Source organism: Cajanus cajan, chromosome 1, assembly GCF_000230855.2.
Source record: "Cajanus cajan strain Asha chromosome 1, NIPB_CcT2T_4, whole genome shotgun sequence".
NCBI classification, from domain to species: domain Eukaryota; kingdom Viridiplantae; phylum Streptophyta; class Magnoliopsida; order Fabales; family Fabaceae; genus Cajanus; species Cajanus cajan.
Genome location: NC_138517.1, coordinates 64,269,978 through 64,290,935, shown reverse-complemented (window position 1 = coordinate 64,290,935; position 20,958 = coordinate 64,269,978). Strand labels below are relative to the sequence as shown.

At 39.1% G+C, this 20,958-nt stretch overlaps 1 protein-coding gene across 3 annotated transcripts in view; it reads right to left on the bottom strand.

The window, feature by feature from the left end:
• Window positions 1-14,329: 14,329 nt before the first annotated feature.
• Window positions 14,330-20,958, bottom strand: part of EMB2247 (protein EMBRYO DEFECTIVE 2247) — a 53,105-nt gene continuing 46,476 nt past the window's right edge. For 2 of the 3 annotated variants that reach the window (XM_020367865.3, XM_020367866.3), the window contains one exon: window positions 14,330-15,081. In XM_020367865.3, the coding sequence (XP_020223454.1) occupies window positions 14,953-15,081 (129 nt within the window). In that variant the 3' untranslated portion in view covers window positions 14,330-14,952. The remainder of the gene's footprint in view (window positions 15,082-20,958) is intronic. The other variant, XR_002240332.3, reaches the window with a different exon arrangement.

The window sequence follows — 20,958 nt, the reverse complement described above, 5'->3', positions numbered from 1 at the left end:
ATAAGATCAAAATTTTCTGGGTTCCAACACATATTTATTATATGTACATTATCATTTAAAATTATATATTTAAATATATATTAATTTATGTAGTCTAATTACTCTATATTTTGATTGTTATATTAGTATTATATTGACAACAATTTTATTTGTAAATATTTTTTTAATACATAGTATGGATTTTATTGAATTAATAAGTATGAAATATATATGACATGATTTTTTTTTTAAAAAATCAATAAAGATTGAAACATGAAATTTAATTAGTGATCCACTAGTTCAACCTCTAACCTACTGACTCAGTATCTTGACCGGTTAATGGTCAGTCATATTTTTAAAATATTGCTTTTAATAATAAAAAATAGATTTTAATTGATAATTTTGAATGGTGCATTTTGCTAAACGTTTTAATAAAATTTACATATAATTCACCCATTCAATAATCTTATTTAAATATTTAAGATTTTCATGTGATTATTTTTTCTTCTATTTTTTCTCTCTCCTCAATCTTCCCTCTTACCTTTTTCTTTTTCTTTCTTTTACCTCTTTCTCTCTTTCTGCTTTTTTTTGTTATTGGAGATCCTACATCAACTAGTGAAATAACTATAATAGTGTATGTAGGTGAGAAATAATCCTCATCTCACAAGTTATTTTTGTAAAGTTGAGTTAGACTCTTAACTCAATGTCCAAGTCTATTATGTCGTTCATTATCATGCTACTAGCAAACCACTTGTAAATGTAAGTACTCTCTATTAAGTCAAAAAATGATCTTGGATCCCTCAAATTTTGGAATTTTAATGTTAAAAAATGAAACATTTTTTACAAGAGAAAATGTCTTTGAAAATGTCTTTGAAAATGTTTATTAGATGAAGTGTAAGATGTAGATCTTGCATAAGATGTGTGTATCAAACAAAACATACAATCTATCTCATATACATTAAATATTCATTATTTATTGAAACTAACAACAAAATTCTTTTGAATGTTTTATTCATTAACAGATCGAACTAAAAAATCATCTTGGAACTCACGGATTTGTTAAAGAGAACAAAATCATGTTTTCGTTTAGAACCACGGATGAAGATCCCTAAAATCAAGGAGAAAAGTAGATAAAGGTGTTGTTATTATACTCTGTGTTGACATTGCTTCTATAAGCTTCGTTTGGTATGAAAAAATGATAAGTAGCTTCCTTGACCAAATAAGAGGTATCGTTTGATTAAATATATTGAATGCTTGCATTAAATGAGTCAACAATTACCTCCCATTGCAAGAAAAAATGTTGAAGACAAAGGAAGCAAACTTGTGAGTTTCACTTAAAGTGTTGCAATAATCATCATCTCTAAAACTACTATATAAGAAGATTTGAAGCTTAAGAAAGAAAATGCAGAGAGATACATGTACAAAAATATATATGAAGAAACACATTGAAGATTATACTCGTGTATAAACTTCATTCTTTCTTGTAAAAAGCTTAGCGAACTATATTGGTTGTATAACGTCTATGTGAAGTGAAAACAACATCTTTTTAACCTTCATTGTGGAGAAAAGATAGACACTAGAAGGAGGGTTGAATAGTGTATATAAAAAACTCATTGCAAGTCAATGAAGTAGTATCCACGACAAAAAAAGCATTAGCAAGAGTAATCCAGTAACATAAGAAGTTTTTATACTGGTTCACCTCAACTACCGAGACTATGTCCAATTCTCAATCCAACTAGATTGAGTTCAACCAATTTTCAACAAAGTTACAAGTATTCATTTACCAAGCCCCTTTCTATCAACACAATTATTCTTTGATTGGCCTCTTTAAGCCACTACCCAAGTATTCTTTTTACAAATAAGCCTCTCCAGGCTCAACCCAGGCATTCTTTTACAAACAAGTCTCTCCATGCTCTACCTTATAACAATGGTTATAAAGGTATTACAAGGTTTTTGTTGTCATCTCCTTTACACATGACTAGAATGCAATTTTAACTGCAAGAGATCTTTTGAAGAAGATTTTCTATGTTTTTGGTTCTTTCTTGTGTTGTATATATTCTATTTTTTTGTCTCTTGAGTTTCAAAGCTTTTTATATAGTAGCTTCAAAAGAGATGGCTATTGTAATTTCTCAAGTCTGATTTATAGAACTATTTTGTCTTACTCCTTCGTTTGATCTAGAGAAAGGAAGTATCTATTGGTGCATTAAATGCTCCAATTAGTGTCTTTCTCCAAAATGAACTCCTTATCTTTGATAGATCAAGCTATTTATCAGAGTAAAGCAACAAAGTGGGAATAGTAGGTAGCAAAGTCAGTGTGCAGTGAGGATGTAATGCTTTTCCTATGCCTTTTCTGTGAGATCCGAGATCTTTATTTTTTGTTCTTATGCTTTACATGCCTTTATACGCCTTTAACAAAATGTGAGTTCCAAGACAACGACTTTCAATTTGTTAAGGTATAAAGCATTCATTTGAAAGTTCAAACGTGTAAGTCATAATAAATAATAGACGTTAAGAACATGATAGACAATTGTATGCTTCATTTTATTGACGCTACTTCGTCTTACATAGTCTGAAACAATAACTTTTCGAAAATATTTTCTTGCTGAAAGACGTAGTGTTTGTTATCATTAAAACATACTAAAAATGATGGATTTATGATCATCTTTTGACTTAATAATCTCTCCCTTTTTGATGGTGTCGAAACCTGAAAAAGTTCTGGTTTTGCCCATAGATGGTTTTGACTTCCGTTTGAAAATCTCATCGGTTTAGAATTTCCCAAAGGTCAAACTAATCCTCCACCAATGGTTTTTGAGAAAAGTTCTTAGGACTTGCCACCGACATTTTACTCAAAACATTGGAAAAAGGAAAATGTTTTCAAAATCAATAATAGCCTTGATAGCTAGAATTGGGTTTAGGGTCGGTTACATGCAGGGAAGGTGTTAAGCACCCTACAACACCTTAATTCGGTACCCTATGACGATTTTATCACAATAATAACAATATTTAAATATTTACCCCTTTTTATTAGATATTCATATACTTAATATCTACATGATTGCGGATTGTTTTGTGATGAAGATATTATGAATAAAGAAAATAAATAAAGAGAGAGATAGGGGGAATTGATAAAATTACCTCCGAAGCAAGCTTTATAGAAAGAAATCTTCAACCTTGGTACAAAGAAACATTTTAGCTACGTTTTCGCTCTACAAAGACCTCGCAAAACACTCAAGAAAAGTATAAAGAGAGAGAAGAGAGAGTTTCTGTTAGAAATAGTCAACTAAGTAGTGTGTGTGGGAATGCATGCATCGGGCATGCATTTATAGACACCTGAAGGCATGGAATGATTGTTCATAAGCTTGGAATGGTCATTCTGGCCCATGGATTTACACATAAAGTGGGCTTTTGGAATGGCCTTTTCCTAACTAGGGTTATAGGCCATTTTTCAGTTAGGAACAGTCGTTCCAGGTTTGGGAACTATCATTCTAAGCTTGAAACTAGGGTTTCAAGATTCTTGGGCCTTCTAGTGTTGTATTGGTCCTTTTAGGTGCTCTGTTGGGTCTTCGAGGATTATTTGTGTCCTCAAGGGCTAGTTGTGTCATCCTAGTGATCCTTTGTCCTTAGTCTTGACAGCCTAGATGAAATCTGGTGTCTACAACTATCCCTCTTCAATTGTCCTTTGGATGGCTAGATGTTGCCTTTTCAAAGGCAAGTAAAGACATAGAATTTCATCTAGATCTTCTCTTTTCTTCTTTGTGTAGGGCTTCCACATTGCTTCCTCTAGCTAGATGTGTTTTCCTATGTCTTTGCCATTTCAAATAGTGGAATGTTGGGCTCATGTTTTCCAAAGATGGGTGAGGATGGCAAAGTGTACATTCTGATTCTTCAGCTTTATGTAGATGTCCCATGCTGCGCCTTTTGGTTGTTTTTCTGCGGTGGTGAGGTGAAGCTTCTTCTAAGTCTGTTATGGAGTGAGTATATTCTGAGCTTTGCCTTTCCAAGTTGGACTGCTATTAGGGCTTCCAACTGGCCCATGTCCGAGTCGATGAATTTTCCTTATAACCTCTTTGCAGGCCAATGAAGGAATGAGTATGTTCTGAGCTCAGCCTCTCTAGACTAGACTGGTATTAGGGCTTCTAGTCTGCCCTTGTTTGAGTCATGGTGGCTGATGATTATTCTGAGTTGATGAGTCTTCCTTATAACCACTTTGTAGGCTAGTAAAGGAAAGTATGTTTTGAGCTCAGCTTCTCCAAGTTGGACTGGTATTCGGGCTTCCAACTGGCCCTTGTCCGAGTCGTGGTGGTTTCCTTATAACCTCTTTGTAGACTAGTGAAGGATTGAGTATATTTTGAGCTCAGCCTCTCCAAGCTAGACTAGTATTAGGGCTTCCATTTGGCCGTTATTTGACTTGTTGTGGTTTCCTTATAACCTTTTTGTAGGCTAGTGAAGGATTAAGTATATTTTAAGCTCAATGAGTCGTTGTGAAGTGCCCTGTGTCTGGCCCTTGTCCGAGTCATTGTGATTGATGATTGATCTAAGTCAATGAGTTGTTGAGAAGTGACCTTATGTTGATGGGCTAAGGAGTTGTCTATAGGATCATTATCTTGTGATCCTGACTTCCTTCTGTAACGACCCGTCATGGTCTCTACACTTATGTGGAATTGCACTACTACTAGTGAACTACGAGAAATATTAAGCTGGATAACTCATACATACAAGTATATATAAAAAAAAATAACTAAGTTTCTTAAAATAAAACACCATATATGTACAGTTATCCCAAAAATAATATGACCTTAGTGCCGGTCAAGCACAGACAAAACTGTTACCCAAAATGGTAACTCTAACACGAGGATGAAACTCCCTATCTCGCAGCGGTCACCTCAACTCCAAGCTAGCCCTGACCTGCTCCCATACAAGGTATGATCATTGCAGTCCATCCACATGGAAATAAAAGGGTAAGCTAGAGTTCAAAAATCAATCATACAAGTATAGAACAATAATCTATACTACACAATCATCCAACTATCAATCAAATTCATAGAGTCACACCATACACTCTATCCAATACTATTCATGCATAAAGTACAATCCACCAATCATGAAGTCAAACACCACACTTCATCATATTAATAATCATGCAATAAATGCATCTCATGACAGATATCAATGCATATCAATCATCTAATGCGTCATCACGCATACACCTACGAGATCTCCATAAAAATAGAGTTGTATAAGTGACATTCCATCCTACCGAAACCACCCCAACCGTTTTCACGCCCAATGCGCCCGCTCAGTCACAGCTAAACAGGATATAATCCTCACTCGGGTTTACTCGGATGATGTCACTTACACAATTGGAAGTCCAGATCCACCGTCAGGTATAACACAGCTGGGTACGGGCTTACCACGACCTTGGCATGCATCACCAAGTCAATTGTGGAGTTCGCCCACCGACTATCCGCAAGGATCCACGCACCTTCCCGAGTACTTGGTTAAGGGAATAACCCTCGACCTCATACCCCGCTCCAACACTAGCTAAGGACTTAGAGGAGACTCACCCAACCCAGTGGCCTATCTTAGCACCACTCTCCCAAATCCAGTGGCCTCCCTGAGCACCACTCTCATATATCAGTGGCCTATCCAAGCACCACTCTCAAGAGACTCTATGTGAGCTCTTCTAGTTCGAAAATATTTTTCCTCTCCTCAAGTCCGAGGCTAGACTCATGCCATAAGGCATCACATGCAATTATGCATCATACATCATGCATGGTCTGCCCACCATCATGATCAACAATCATACACATGTCATAAGACATCACATGCAATTATGCATCATACATCATACATGGTCTGCCCACCATCATGATCAACAATCATACACATGTCATAAGACATCACATGCAATAATGCATCATACATCATACATGGTCTACCACCGTTATGATCAATAAACATACCCATATGAACATATACACATGTCATATCATATTCAAACATTCATACATATCATCACAAAGCATACATATGAATCACACTGCATTATACATCATATATCATACATACATGATCTAAAATTTCAACTTTAAACATGCATAAGCATCATATTAAATCAATTATTTATAAACATATTCACGCTCGACGCAGCCTGAGCTCGCCCAGCCTAATCCCAACCTGAGAGTCCTAAAACTCATCCACACCCGGCGCGTTCAACTCACGCTCGGTGTCCTTGAGACAGAGACTCCTAAGAGTCTCCACGCCTGACGCAACCAAATTATGCCTGGCCCAACATCCAACTCGAGAGCCCTAAGCTCTTCCACGCCTGGCGCACTCAACCTGCGCTTGACCTAAATCCCAGTCAAAGAGTTTAAAACTCTCATCCAAACTAACAAATTCAGCCACATGCAAACACAAAACACAATTCATAGGCTCCATACGACTCAAAATAAACTTAAATCTCACATGCATCCAACCTATGCATCAAAATCCTCCTTTTTCTCAAAACCCCAAAAATGAGATTTTCTTCAATCCATTTATGGATTCTCAACATTCATGCACCTATTGAGTTTCTAAACTCACATGCAACCTAACAACAAACATTCTAGCTTCCCTCATCTGAAGATTGGCTAAAAATAGCCAATAACTGAGAAGAAGTAGAATTCCCTTCCGAAGCTCAACCCGGAACTTCAATCCTCCCAAAGTAAGCTTCCTAATCTAAATTTCAAGAAAAGACAGAAGGCATTAGTGATCTAGAGGAGAAAAGGAATCATATAGAGAAATTCGGGAGAGAAAGGAGCTCATAGACCTAGAGTCCTTCTCTCTAAAACTTCTGTCTAAAAACCTCATTTTCTCCTCAACCACAAACCCCTATTTATAGAAGTTCTAGAGTGGCCAAAACGGCTTGTTCCAAATCCCAAACGGTCCGTTCTGCACCCTTGCATCACGTACAAAAATCACATGCAGAATGGCCCGTTCTGAAATCAGAACGATCCGTTCTGGGATTCATCCAGAACGGCCCGTTCTCTATCCAGAACGGCCCGTACTCCCTTCGGAACGGCCCGTTTTGGGGTTTGGAGCGGCCCGTTCTCCCTCCAGAATGTCCCATTCTCAACTACGTTTTATAGGTCAATTCAGTAGCTTGGAACAGCCCGTTCTAGTTTAGGAACGGCCCGTTCTGGGCTACTAAATCACCCATATTTTTTTTTTTAAACTTACTACGTTACACCTTCTATTTGAGGGTTCTGGTTAGTGTTCTCTTTAGTTTGCTTGATTGTATGAGGGGATGCCTTAAGGATGACAAGTAGAAGCTACTTGATGTGCCTTTGGTTTGGGCTACCTTTACTAATTGAGTTTGAAGGTTAGCAAGAACTTTATGTTGTTTCTGCTGTGTGAGTGTTATGATGCCTCTCTAGGGGGTTTTGTTGTTGGAATTCTGATTGAATGATGCTTGCGGAAGTGGATTTGAGTGGATGGATGTCAAAGTGGATGCTTAGATGATTCCCTTGGCTTATTGGGAGGTGTTCCAACCAAAAGGTGGACTAGGGTCTCTTCCTAGGTTAAGCCTTAGAGCTAGAGAATTCAAAAGTGTAATCTGCCTTCCTAACTCTAGGGTTTCAGTTCTTATACTTTATTGTTTATGGGCCTCATGGGCCCGGGAATGTGGGGATTTCCTTAACCGTTCTTATCTGGGAGATACTTGGTAAACGAAGGTGGGACCTTGCCCTTGCCATCGGGCAGCTTCTATATAGGGAGGTAAGATCGGACCCTGACCGATAAGGCCCACACAAAGGGGGCCAGTCGGGTGTGGGCCGAGTAGGCTCTCATAGACGAGTGGGGTCGGAATACGACTGACCTGGATCATGCAGAGAAGCCAGGTTAGATATTGACTGGGTGATCCTTAGAGAGGGGGTCAGCTCAGATTATAGTCGACTTGTCCCGTGTAGAGAAGTCAGGTCAGATTCTGACCTGGACGGTACACTTGCCTTCCATCCTCGAGCCTATTAGGCAAGATGGCTTAAGCCATTACTCTTATGGTTATATCAGAAATAAACTAAGGCATCTCACTCGGATTTCGACTTGGACGGTACACTTGCCTTCCATCCCTGAGGCTATAAGGCGAGAGGGCTTAAGCCATTGCTCCTATGGTTATATCAGAAATGAACCGAGGCATCACACTCAGATTCTGACCTGGACGGTACACTTGCCTTCCAGTCCTGAGCCTATAAGGCGAGAGGACTTAAGTCATTACTCCTATGAGTTATATCGGAAATAAACCGAGGAATCTCACTCGGATTCTAACCTGGACGATACACTCTTGCCTTCCAGTCCTGAGCCTATAAGGCGAGAGGAGTTACGCCTGTCACCTCGATTCTTGGATCTTCGAGACTCGATAAGAGACGTCTCTTCACCTTACCAAAGAAGGAACATGCCTTTAATGAAAAGTCGGCGTTGCAGGGGTGCGAATAATGACATTGCCACGTGGCAGCGCTTGTTACTAAAAGTTAAGAATGTGGGACCCCCTAGGGTTAGGGGTTACAACGTCTCATGCGCGTTGTGACCCTTGGGTCTCACACCCCCCCCCCACGCGCGACCTTCCAACTCTATAAATATAGGTTGCTTACCATTTTTTTCATTTCATTTGCATTTCTTATTTCGCGCGTTTTCTTCTCCGGTGGCCTCATCCTTCTCCGTTTTAAGCTACGGCGGTCTACGGTGGTTTTGTGCTTGTTTTGAGTGGGTGAAGTTGGTGTGAGAAACCTTAGGTACGCGTATCTATTCTGAACCTTTGGTAGTTTTTTCTTATGAACCCTTGAGTTATAGGCTAACTAGGCTTACTTAATCAAATGGATGCTATAAATTATGGAGAGATTTACAAATGGGTAAAGGACGATGTGTTACGGTGTGAGTCTTGTATAAACTCTTGGCCTATTATGGAGGGTTTTTGCAGAGAGCACGTAATTTGTCGTGATGGGAATGATGTAGTTGTGTGTGAGCCTTTCGTTGATAGGGAACCCATATGTATTAGTTCACCCGCTACTTAAAAATTTACTTTTTGTTACTTCACCCTCATTTCTAAGCTTAAGGTGAGATGGCCCCTTACTGACTGTGAAAAGAGGGTGCTTCAAGCATTGGACGTAGCCCCGACGCAACTGCACCCCAATAGTTGGGCCTTTGTGCGTGGTTTTGAGATTTTATGTAATGGGTTCGGGATAACACCAACTGTAGACAAGTTCTTTTATTTCTTTGAAAGTCGGGCCAACAAATGTAGTAGTTGGGTATCCGTTAGTGGGGTTTCGAGTCGGGGAGTGTTGTCCCTGTTTCAATCGTCCTACAAGGACTTCAAAAAATCATTTTTCCGAGTTCGTTGTGTACAAGGCAACGAGAATGCATTAGAGGGTTTTCCTTTGTATTGGAATCAGAAAACGATAGCCTTTGGTGGACTAGATTCCGAGAAGCTTTCTGAAACTGATCGGGATGATGTAAAAAAAATTGAAGACCTCAAAGCCATATTCAATACTGGCAAACTCCTAGACTTAGAAAATAGGCCTACGGAACTGGAAATTTATATAGGTACTCGACATTTTTCTGATAGATATTCTTGTCGTTTTATGTAGGATTAATCTTAACGGAATCTGAATGAAATTCTTTTTTGTAGAGAAAATGGCAAGCATGAGCAACCCGAGAGTTGATGAAATTGTGGAGGCAGCAGGAGGCTTCCAAAGCTGCTGGTACCACAGGTCCGATAGTTGAGAAGATGAAGGAAAGCGGCGCCTTACTTCACAAGGAAGTACTCGGTGAGAGCTCTCACAAACGTCGTCGTGAAGCCTAGAAACCTATATCTCTTGTAAACTTAGAGACTAAGGTCGGTGTTGGGGGCACCGAAAGAGATGATGAGGTTCAATCGGCGAAGAGGACGTTGAGCATGTGTGTCGGTGAGAACTGGGATCCGATTGATCGCGGGACCGATCAGGGCAAAGCTGTCTCCTTTTGGGACGAGAAGTTCAACCACTCGGCCCATATCTGCCAAATCGATTTGCTTGAGGGCGACAAAGACGATCTGGAGAAAATGAGTGCTTTCTCCATCGCAAAAGGGGTTGAGTCTTTGACTAACCGTTTGTCTGCACTCTCCCTTGTTAATAAAGACAAGATTCATGGTTTGGTGAGGGAGAGTAAGGTTTAAGGGAAGAAGATTTCTTCCCTTGAGGAGAGCCTGGCCAAAAGTAAGGCCGATCACAAATGGGTGTCTTCTGAGCGTGACAAATTGCTTGAGGGGCGACGCGCCTTTGAGGAGGAAAAACGAGTTTGGTCGGCCAAGAAAGCGGCGATGGAGAAAGAGCTAGGTGAGACTCGTCTAGCCCGAGACAAAAATACCGATGCTGCCCAAGTCTTCGAGAATGATTTGTCATCGCTAAAAGTCGAAGTTGAGAGGTTACAGGCCGATCTGCAAGCGACCAAGGTCGAAGCTATGAACAAGTTCGTTGCAGGCTTCGATGCGGCGGCGACTCAGATAAAATTTCTGCATGTCGATCTTGACATCGGGGGCATTGGCTATTTCAAAGAGGTCATGAACGATGAACTTGTGGATCCTCCCGAGGATGATTAGATTAGGAACTTATGCATTTCATTCTTCTTTCAATTCTATATGAACTATCTTTACTTTTTCCTTATATGAACGTTACTTGCTGACTTTTACGATTTGGAAATGTAATATTAGATGTTGCTTGATTTACGCGAATTTGAAAAATTCATAGGTGGGATTTTTTGGTAAATCCTCAAAATGAAATGAGAATAAAATAAACGCATGTTGGGGCAAATACGTTTTTTGGAAAAGAGATTCGACTCGTTCTAATTCCGATTCCATAGAAAAAATGAAGTTTAAGGATAATACAAGTTTAAAAGATGGATTTTGGACAAAGACAGTAACTCGTCCAAATTCCGATTGATGGAGCCGTATAAATAATCTAAGGTAAAAAGGGTTGATTATGAACAAAAGAGATTAACTCGTCCAAGTTCCGATTGGCAAAGCTATAAAAATATTCTAAGTTAAAAACTCGATCACATAGAATGGTCGCCCAAATTCTGACTCCATTTGGTGAGGAATAACAAATAAATTTGAAGTTAAAAATCCAAAACTTAATGACGGGGATCATCCAAATGCCAACCACGTTTGGAGTATAGAAAATACTGTTAAAAACTTCCAACACTTATTCAAAGAGATCACCCAAATGCCGATCTCAACGATCAATGAGACTTTTTCTGTAAGTGTAAAATTGAATATTTTGGACCGGGTAGTCGCCGATATGCTGATCACGATAGTGAATGAGAGAATTTTTCTTAAGTTTAAAGTTGAAATACAGGACTATGTAGTCGCTGATATGCCGATCTCCATAGTGAATGAGAGAATTTTTCTAAGTTTAAAATTGAAATACAGGACCATGTAGTCGCCGATATGCCGATCTCAATAGTGAATGAGAGAATTTTTCTAAGTTTAAAATTGAAATGCAGGACCATGTAGTCACCGATATGCTGATCTTAATAGTGAATGAGAGAATTTTTCTAAGTTTAAAGTTGAAATATAGGACCATGTATTCGTCGATATGCCGATCTCAGTAGTGAATGAGACATTCCGATCTCCTTAAAAATGAGGAAATAATTCAAAGTTGAAAATATTGTTGAAAGATGAGATCGTCCAAATTCCGATCTCTTTAAAAATGAGGAAATAATTCCAAGTTGAAAATATTGTTGAAAGATGAGATCATCCAGATTCCGATCTCTTTAAAAATGAGGAAATAATTCCAAGTTGAAAATATTGTTGAAAGATGAGATCGTCCAAATTTCGATCAATCACGAGTTTTGTCTTCGAGTTATTTATACTCGCCTAATCAGATTTTTACCGATTAATCACGAGTTTGTCTTCGAGTTATTTATACTCGCCCAGTCGAATTTTTACCGATCAATCACGATTTTTGATTTTCGAGTTATTTATACTCGCCAAGTCAGATTTTTACCGATCAATCATGAGTTTGTCTTCGAGTTATTTATACTCGCCCAGTCGGATTTTTACCGATCAATCACGAGTTTGTCTTCGAGTTATTTATACTCGCCCAGTCGAATTTTTACCGATCAATCACGATTTTTGATTTTCGAGTTATTTATACTCGCCCAGTCGGATTTTTACCGATCAATCACAAGTTTGTCTTCAAGTTATTTATACTCGCTCAGTCAGATTTTTACCGATCAATCACGAGTTTTGGTCTTCGAGTTATTTATACTCCACAAGTCAGATTTTTATCGATCAATCACGAGTTTGTCTTCGAGTTATTTATACTCGCCCAATCGGATTTTTACCGATCAATCATGAGTTTTGGTCTTCGAGTTATTTATACTCGCCCAGTCAAATTTTTACCGATCAATCACGAGTTTTGTCTTCGAGTTATTTATACTCGCCCAGTCGAATTTTTACCGATCAATCACGAGTTGTGGTCTTCGAGTTATTTATACTCGCTGTGTCAGATTTTTACCGATCAATCACGAGTTTTGGTCTTCGAGTTATTTATACTCGCCAAGTCAGATTTTTACCGATCAATCACGAGTTTGTCTTCAAGTTATTTATACTCGCCCAGTCAGATTTTTACCGATCAATCACGAGTTTGTCTTTGAGTTATTTATACTCACCCAGTCAGATTTTTACCGATCAATCACGAGTTTGTTGCCTTTAGAACAAAACATGTCGATAATCATGGAAGGATAATAGGAGATGATATTTATTAAGATGGAAAATTATTAGTTAATGGCGCCTCGTTAAAAACCTTCTCAGCAAAAAACCCTTTCACATTTTTATAGGGAATAAAAATACTGAGTTAGGAAAAGAGTGAACCTAATACAAATGAACAGGTTAACTATAATAGAAACGTAAGTTTGCAGCATTCCAAGTCCTTGGTATCTTCCCACCATCGAGTGTCTTCAATTGGTAAGCTCCTTTGCCGATTACCTCGTCAATGCGATAAGGGCCGACCCATTTGGGAGACAGCTTATTCCTAATTTGAGTCAACTGAGCACGTTTTAAGACGAGATCTCCTTTAATGAAGCTTCGTGGGACGACCTTTGAATTGTATTTAAATGTCGCTTGTCGCTGTGCAGCTACCTGATTTATTCGAGCTCTCTCTCTTGTTTCGGCGATCAGGTCTAGATCAACTCGTCTTCCTTGGTTGGACTCCTCAGAGAAACAGGTTGTGCGCATGGATGGTTCTTTGATTTCAACTGGTATCATAGCATCCGTCCCGTACACTAAGTTGAAGGGTGTGTCTTGGGTGGATGAGTGGATAGTCGTGTGATACGACCATAGTACTTTAGGGAGCTCTTCCACCCACGACAAGCCTGAATCCTCAACCCTTTTCTTAATCCCCGAGAGTATCACCTTGTTTGCTGATTCTGCCTGCCCGTTAGACTACGGATGCTCTACAGACGTGAACATTATCCGAATTCCGATCTCTTTACAGAAATTTTGAACCCTTTCACTCGTGAATTGCGTTCCGTTGTCTGACACCAACACCTGCAGGACACCATATCGACATATGATGTTTTTCCATAAAAAGGTTCTTACTTTTTCTGCCGAGATTGTTGCTACTGGCTCTACTTCTATCCACTTGCTAAAATAATCCACTGCCACGATCAAGAATTTTAATTGGCGCATCGCCATTCGAAAAGGGCCTAAGATGTCGATACCCCATTTATTGAAAGGCCAAGGAGACATGAGTGAGTGTAGTCTTTCAGCTGGTGAATGATGTTGAACTGCGTGCCTTTGGCATTCATTGCATTTTTGGACCCAGTTGACACAATCATTTCTTAAGGTCGACCAGAAGTACCCTGCTCTGGTAACCTTGTATAAAGAGATCAACCTCCGATATGGCTTCCACACATGCCGCCATGCACCTCCTCCATCACTCTCTGTGCTTGAGACGCAGTTAAACATCTCAAAAGTGGAACGCTGAAACCCCTTCAATACAACCTTTCCGAGATGACCACAAACCTGGCCACCTACCTTTCTATCAATGCCGCTTCCGTTTTGTCATGACTGGCCAGAAAGGTGTAACCACGAGTGTCATAGGATTGAGATAACACTTAACCCAATTCCTTGTTTCCTTATGCTATAGTTGATTCAGCATATGCTATCATGGTAACATGTTCCGATTTAAATAGGTTGCAATTTGTGTTTTTCTGTCTTGTTAATCAATATCTTTAGTTTGCTTATAGGTTGTATTTTAGAGCTCTACTGAATTGACGATCAAGTTGTTGGTGAATCCGATATCAACTCTCAAATCTGTTTCAGAAGCAAATCTCAATCAGAGACAACACAACTGAGCAGCAGCATATATTCTTTAGAGTGATTATACAATTATGCTGGTATTTGAGGTAATAATTTAAACGAACGGCTACATTTTACAATATTGATGGTGTCCTAGGCTTAATATAAACCGAAACGTATGGCAAAAAGTATGATTTACAAAACTCTTTAGAAAAGAATTCCAAGAAACCTTTTTTTAATAAAGGTGTAAGTACTGTCCTTGGAAAGGTGATGAAATTTGTAATAAAAATTGATAAAAAAATAAATAAATAAAAAAACAACAACAACAACAACAACTGAGACTAATGGGTTTTGGGAAACTGCTGCAGAGAAAAGATCGCAATACTCTACATTTATAACAGCCCATCTGATTGTCACAACCCTTTGTAGGGTTTCTGTTCATCCCCATCCAAGATTAAAAATAGCCGGTGCTAAGACAAAATTTGAAGGCAATGGTCAGATCCACATCAAATGTACTCTTGTGAGGTGCAAAGCAGAGGAGCTGTGATTTTGGTGCTGAGGGCACTTACTGCAACACGGAAACAGATGCCAAGATGTTGATTGTTCAAAACAGGGCATGAAATTGGAAACAACAGGCATTAAACGACAGGCAACCCTCGTGAAGCCTATTTTGAAACTAGAACACTAGAATTCAGTAATGCAAGTCGTTTCTTGGTTAAATTGATCTTCTCTTCTGCTTCTGCGGCTTTTTCTCGTACCCCACGGACCACATCTTCTGGTGCCTTTTCTACAAACTGTACCAAGTTATAACAATAAGCATTTCAGAAAAATATACAATAGACTATTCTAGTGTCAAAATAACGATGGACACCTCCCCATGACTAACATATTGCTAACTACCAAAACTAACCATTTAGTAGATGCACAACCAATGAAAGTTAAGACAATAAAATGAAAACCAGAGTGGAATTATTTTATAATTAATTATCGATAAAAAAAGTATACATAAATATTTTTTGTTCCTTAATTGCCTTTTTTGTTGTCTTCATAAAATTATTTTTTAAAAAATAAGCCTTGTAAATTACTTTTTTTTTGTCATTATTTTGTTTTAGTCACTTTGAACAAAATATATATTACAAGTATAAAAAAAAAAGTATATTACAACAAACAAAATAACAAGAATCAAAATAATAATTAAAAAAATAAATTACAATGACCATTTAAAATAGATAATTTTAAAAGGATCAATGTAACACCTCAAGTTTTTTCTAAAATTAATAAGAGTTTTAAATTAATTAATTCAATTTTGAAATTAATTGAGATGCTTTTTATATACTTACATGTGTTCTTAATCAAGGAAGGTTGTGAAATTATTTCTTTTAATTAAGAGTATTTGAGAAATATGCAGTGTATTATTTTGTTTTATCAAGTATGTTTTATTTTATTAAAAGAGAAGAGTTTGTTTTTGTTAAGATAATTCTATAAGATATAGTTTAGATATACTAGTTTATCTTCTCTTTAGTTAGTTTTATCTAAATCCCTAAACTTTAGGGATTGATTATGTTTTCTGCCTATTTATTTTATTGTACCTATTCAGATTCAATAATAAGAAATTATTCATATTCAAGTTGGTACCAGAGCACTCTGGTCCAGGAACCCTAATCCAGCCGCCAACATTTAGGGTTTCTAGGGTTTTCGAATTTTGTCTGCGGCTGCCGGAGTTCACACCGCCTGCACACTCAGAGGTCGCCGATCGGCCTCTCCGTCGCGATCCACCGTCAACCGCCGCCTCACGCGCTCCCACGCGCAGTTCTCGTTGAGGAAGTTCTTCGGCGCGTGGGCTTCACGCGCCGCCCTACCAGCCTCCGTTTGCGACGCGGTTTCTTCCGTTGGACTCGTCGGCCCTCCCTCTTCTCGTTTTGACCCTTTTCAGGTAGTGGGTCACACTCTAGGTGGTCTGTTGGAGGTCGTTTGGTTGCGGCCTCGTAGTTTCGTGGTCGTTTGGTGTTGTTTGGTTGCTGTCTTGAAGTTCTGTGGCTGTTTGGTTTCTGTTCGTGGTTGATTGTTTGGTGTTTTTCTTCTTTTTCTCCTCATGGCAGAGATTCCCAAGGAGAACCCAAAAATTGAATCTTCCAAAAGGGGGCTGGTCTCCTTTGCCTTTTCTCGATCACCTACTATTACATCTGAAAAGCTTAATGGTAAAAATTATTTGGATTGGTCCACTGCGGTTGAAATGTGGTTTTTAGGTCAGGGTCTTTATGATCATCTTACTAAAAGGGCGTCTGAAGTTGATAAAGAGGTGAGAGATGAATGGCAACGGACAGATTATCAACTTGTATCTCTATTGTGGCAGTCCATTGAGCCTAAATTAATGGTGCATTTTCGTCCGTACAAGACATGCTATGATATTTGGAAGAAGGCTCGAAATATCTATGCCAATGATATCCAAAGAATATACGAGTCTGTTCATGGTCTGGCAACTCTTCGTATGGTTGATAATAATTTGCCAATGTATTTGAATCGTGCTCAATCCACTATTGATGAGCTCAAGCTAATGTTGGTTAGTGATGATCCTCAACAAATAATAAACAAACTTGATAATATGTTCATGGCGTTTATCCTCTTCAAGGACTCCACAAAGATTACGGATCTGTTCGAGATCAAATCTTGACAAATCCTGTCATTCCTACAATAGAAGAACTCATAGATCGATTGATTCGGGTCCCTTCACCAGAGGCAGATCCTCACACAGAATTTGAGTCCTCTGCTTTTATCTCTAGCACAGCTGACCGTGGAAGTCGAGGGCGTGGTCGAGGTCGTGGTCGCGGTAAAGGGGGTAGAGGAAACCTCCATTGTACCTACTGTCAGAGAGATGGACATACACGAGATAGGTGTTATTCCTTGCATGGCTTTCCAAGCAAGACAGCTAATGTGGCTCAATCTCCAACTTCAGCTCCAGAGCTCAAGATTGAACCGGAGGGCAATCATCCAATCACATTATCTACCGATGATTACCAAGAGTATCTTCAATTCAAGGCAACTAAACAGGCCTCTTCTTCTATCACTGTTGCTCATACTAGTAATTCTACAGTCTGTCTCTCTCATTCTACGTCTATTGGACCTTGGGTTTTGGACTCCGATGCTTCTGATCACCTAACTGATAATGTCTCCCTTTTCCCTAACCTATCATCACCTAGAACTCCACACCATATCACTCTTGCAGATGGGTCAAAAGTCCAAGCCACTAGTATTGGTCAAATATCACCTCTCCCATCACTACCATTAAAATCTGTTTTACTAGTTCCTGGATGTCCCTTTAATTTAATTTCTATAAGTAAGTTGACTCGGTCACTAAACTGTGTCATAACCTTCACTTCTGATTCTTTCTTGATACAGGACCGGAGTACGGGACAGATGATTGGAGCCGGATCTGAATCACATGGTCTCTACTACCTTAAGCCTTCTACCTCTACCATATGTGCATCTATTGAGTCTCCTGGTTTAATTCATCGTCGCCTGGGTCATCCAAGCTTGAATAAATTAAAGAAAATGGTACCTCATCTCTCACGGTTGGAGTCCTTAGAGTGTGAGTCGTGTCAATTAGGGAAGCATGTTAGAGCTTCTTTTCCTAATAGTATTAATAGTCGAGCTATGTCTCCTTTTGATGTTATTCATTCTGATGTTTGGGGTCCTAGTTGCGTTCCTTCTCTTTTAGGACATAGGTATTACGTCACCTTTATTGATGATTTTTCTAGATGTACTTGGATATTTTTATGAAAAATCGTTCTGAGTTATTCAATATTTTCCTAAGTTTCTATCCGGAGATCAAAACTCAATTTGGCAAAGTAATTCGGATTTTACGAAGTGATAATGCTAAAGAATATTTTTCAGATTGCTTCAAATCATTTATGGCTTCCCATGGCATTCTACATCAATCTAGTTGCCCTCATACACCTCAACAAAATGGTGTAGCTGAGCGAAAACATAGACATATTATGGACACTGCTCGTACTCTTTTATTGAATGCCAATGCACCCCCAAAGTTGTGGGCCGATGCTGTCCTCACTGCAGGGTATTTAATAAATCGAATGCCATCGTTTGTCTTGAATGATCAAGTACCTCATTCCCTATTATACCCATTGGATCCCCTTTATTTTGTTCATCCTCGTGTCTTTGGTTGTACCTGTTTTGTCCATGATCTTTTCTCAGGACGTGCTAAGTTGTCTGCTCGGGCCATCAAATGTGTTTTCTTAGGATACTCCCGTGTTCAAAAGGGGTATCGTTGTTACTTTTCTGCTACGCATCGATTTTACACCAGTGCAGATGTCACTTTCTTTGAAGATACACCATATTTTATTGCCACAGATGTTTCTCCGGTTAACTCAGATCTCCTCTCTCAGGTATTGCCTATTCCTCATTTTGATCATAGTGTGCCTCCTACCACACCTGCTACTTTAGAGGCACCAGATCCTCCCGCACTACCAGGGTCTGACCATCCTCTACACCGATTTGGGATAACTTATGAGCGTCGATCACATACTGTTGTTCCTCCCAATGATTCTTCAATTGAGCCATGTGATTCTACTCCTGCTTCAGTCTCCTCACCTACTCCGGCCCCACCTACCTCAGTTGACTTGCCCATTGCTCTTCGTAAAGGTAGTCGTTCTACTTGTAATCCTCATCCTATTTATAACTTTCTTTCATATCATCGTTTGTCTCCTACCTATTATGCTTTTGTCTATGTTATTTCCTCTATTACCATTCCCAAGACTGTACAGGAGGCCTTAACCCATCCAGGATGGCGTCAAGCAATGATTGATGAGATGACAGCTTTAGACTCCAATCACACTTGGGTACTTGTCCCACCTCCGCCTGGAAAATCTGTTGTTGGTTGTCGGTGGGTATTTAATGTTAAAGTGGGCCCTGATGGACAGGTGGATAGATTGAAAGCTCGTCTTGTGGCTAAGGGATACACGCAAGTATATGGTTTGGATTACAGCGACACCTTCTCTCCAGTTGCGAAGATGGCCTCAGTTCGTCTCTTCTTAGCTATGGCTGCTATGAGGCATTGGCCATTGTTTCAATTAGACATCAAAAATGCCTTCTTACATGGTGATTTGGAGGAGGAGATTTATATGGATCAACCTCCTGGGTTTGTTGCTCAAGGGGGGTCTGGTCTTGTATGTAAATTACAAAAGTCCTTGTATGGCCTCAAACAATCACCTCGTGCTTGGTTTGGTCGGTTTAGCAAAGTTATACAGGAATTTGGAATGATCCGCTGCGAGACAGACCACTCTGTTTTCTTTAGACGCTCATCGACACATAGATTTATCTATCTTGTTGTTTATGTAGATGATATTGTGATTACAGGTGATGATCAGGAGGGCATCAAGGCACTGAAGCAACACTTATTTAAACACTTTCAAACTAAGGATTTAGGTCCCCTACGTTATTTCCTCGGGATTGAGGTCGCTCAGTCAAAGTCCGATATTGCTATTTCTCAGAGAAAATATGCCCTTGATATTCTAGAAGAGACCGGACTTACAGATTGTAAGCCAGTTGACACTCCCATGGATCCTAATGTGAAGCTTATGCCTAATCAGGGGGAGCCTTATCCTGACCCAGGGAGATATCGGAGATTAGTGGGCAAATTGAATTATCTCACCATGACCAGACCTGATATATCCTTTCCTGTCAGCGTTGTAAGTCAGTTTCTTAACTCTCCCTGTGAGAGTCATTGACTTGCAGTTGTTCGAATCCTTAGATACATCAAAAGATCACCAGGAAAAGGACTTGTTTACAATGATAGAGGACATACAAATATTGTTGGATATTCAGATGCAGATTGGGCAGTTGATGCAAGTGATAGGCGGTCAACATCAGGCTATTGTGTCTTCATGGGTGGTAATCTTGTCTCATGGAAGAGTAAAAAGCAAAGTGTTGTTACACGATCAAGTACAGAAGCAGAATATCGTGCTATGGCTCACACCACATGTGAGCTCTTGTGGCTAAAATTCTTAATTCAAGAGTTGCAGTTTTGCAAGGTTGGTCATATGGAACTAGTTTGTGATTACCAGTCAGCTTTATACCTCTCCTCTAATCCAGTTTTTCATGAGAGAACAAAGCATATAGAGGTTGACTGCCATTTCATCAGAGAAAAGATCCTCTCCGGTATCATCAAGACCTCCTCAGTTTGCTCCAAGGATCAACTTGCAGATATCTTTACTAAATCTTTACGTGGTCCTAGGATAACATATATGTAACAAGCTAGATGCATATGATATATATGCTCCAGCTTGAGGGAGAGTGTTAAGATAATTCTATAAGATATAGTTTAGATATACTAGTTTATCTTCTCTTTAGTTAGTTTTATCTAAATCCCTAAACTTTAGGGATTGATTATGTTTTCTGCCTATTTATTTTATTGTACCTATTCAGATTCAATAATAAGAAATTATTCATATTCAAGTGTTTTAAAAGGGGAGGTTTCAAAGTTGGTCAATTTACGTTTCTTTCACACTTACACTCTTCTCTTTCTAGAAGTAAAGAACTGCTTGGAGAAATAGACCATGGAACAAGGGTTTAGACTCATTTTGTAACTTCCTGATACTTAAGCAGCACAGATAGACCATGGAACAAGGGTTTGAGCACATTTATATATAGATAAGAAG